The sequence below is a fragment of the Limulus polyphemus genome, unplaced genomic scaffold (assembly GCF_000517525.1).
Source record: "Limulus polyphemus unplaced genomic scaffold, Limulus_polyphemus-2.1.2 Scaffold22304, whole genome shotgun sequence".
Taxonomy (NCBI): Eukaryota; Metazoa; Arthropoda; class Merostomata; order Xiphosura; family Limulidae; genus Limulus; species Limulus polyphemus.
In genome coordinates this window covers 1-1,140 of record NW_013687914.1, presented here as the reverse complement: position 1 = coordinate 1,140, position 1,140 = coordinate 1, and the positions used below count along the sequence as shown (strand labels likewise).

The window sequence follows — 1,140 nt, the reverse complement described above, 5'->3', positions numbered from 1 at the left end:
TTTTTTTTTAAGAACAAAGGCACACGGTTTACATATTTGACTTAGACGTAACATTGAATGTGGAAAAAAAGTAATTGTATTAAAATCTCTTAATGATTTCAGGCTGATTGTTTTGGAGTAGCTTTGGACCTTGATTCATCGTGTACAAGGTGCACGTAACCTGCAACAAAGATAATGTCTCACTCTTCGGCCGTACCGAGCTCTGTGAAACGTCACAGTGGAGGGTCTTCCTCCCAAGTTTCGGAGCGAGGAGACGTGCCCATTGATGCATCTCAGCATTCCGTGTCTTCGCACCACCATCACTACCACCACCACTACGATCCTGAGTGGGAGGCGAAGGAAGAGTTACGATTGAGAGAGTTAGAAGAAGCTAGAGCCAGAGCAGCGCAGATGGAGAAGACAATGAGATGGTGGTCTGATTGTACTGCCAACTGGCGAGAAAAATGGAGCAAAGTCAGAACTGAACGCAACAGGGCTCGAGAGGAGGCTCGTGTGATGCGTGGAAAACTTGAGGCAGCTACAAAGGAAGTTAATACTTTGAAGAGAGAAAAACAGGAACTGGAATCTGAGAATGTAAAGTTACAAAAAGAAATTCATTTTCTACAAACCCCCAAAACTACAGGTGATAAAAAAGAGGAAGGAAAGTTTAATTCTCTAAATTCCTCCGTTGGGGAAAGAGTTGTGGCAGAAAGAGACGTCAGTCATCCGGAGAAACCCACCGTTGATATCCCAGCGTCAAATTCCGCTTTCTTGTCAACAACACTAGATTCATTTAGTACTTGCAGCAAATCTGTAACCAAACCAGAAGGCACAACATTAAGTCAGTTAAGTAGTCAAACAGTCAGTCAGGATTTGGAATTCTTAGACAAATTGTTTCATAATAAAGAAAATCAAACGACCAACATAAGCCATAATAGTGGCTCTGCATTTTCATCTTTTTCTTCTGATTCTAAAGAGAAAAAATCCAGGACAGAACAGAAGCTTGTAGAAAATGTATGCAGCCCAGTACAGGAACTGGTAGATCAACGGGTATCGATGCTTCAGTTGAGATTAGATGAAGCCACAAAAACCATCCTGGCTGAGAGACAGTAAGTTAAACACTTGAGATATTGTTATTATTTACTGGTTACATTGTACTTT

The 1,140-nt window shown here is 41.3% G+C and overlaps 1 protein-coding gene across 1 annotated transcript; it reads left to right on the top strand.

The window, feature by feature from the left end:
* The first annotated feature begins 106 nt into the window (after positions 1–106).
* Positions 107–1,092, top strand: LOC106477582 (coiled-coil domain-containing protein 102A-like). Its single transcript, XM_013938128.1, has one exon. The coding sequence runs from the start codon at positions 175–177 to the stop codon at positions 1,090–1,092; it is 918 nt and encodes a 305-aa protein (XP_013793582.1). The 5' UTR covers positions 107–174.
* Positions 1,093–1,140: the final 48 nt, after the last annotated feature.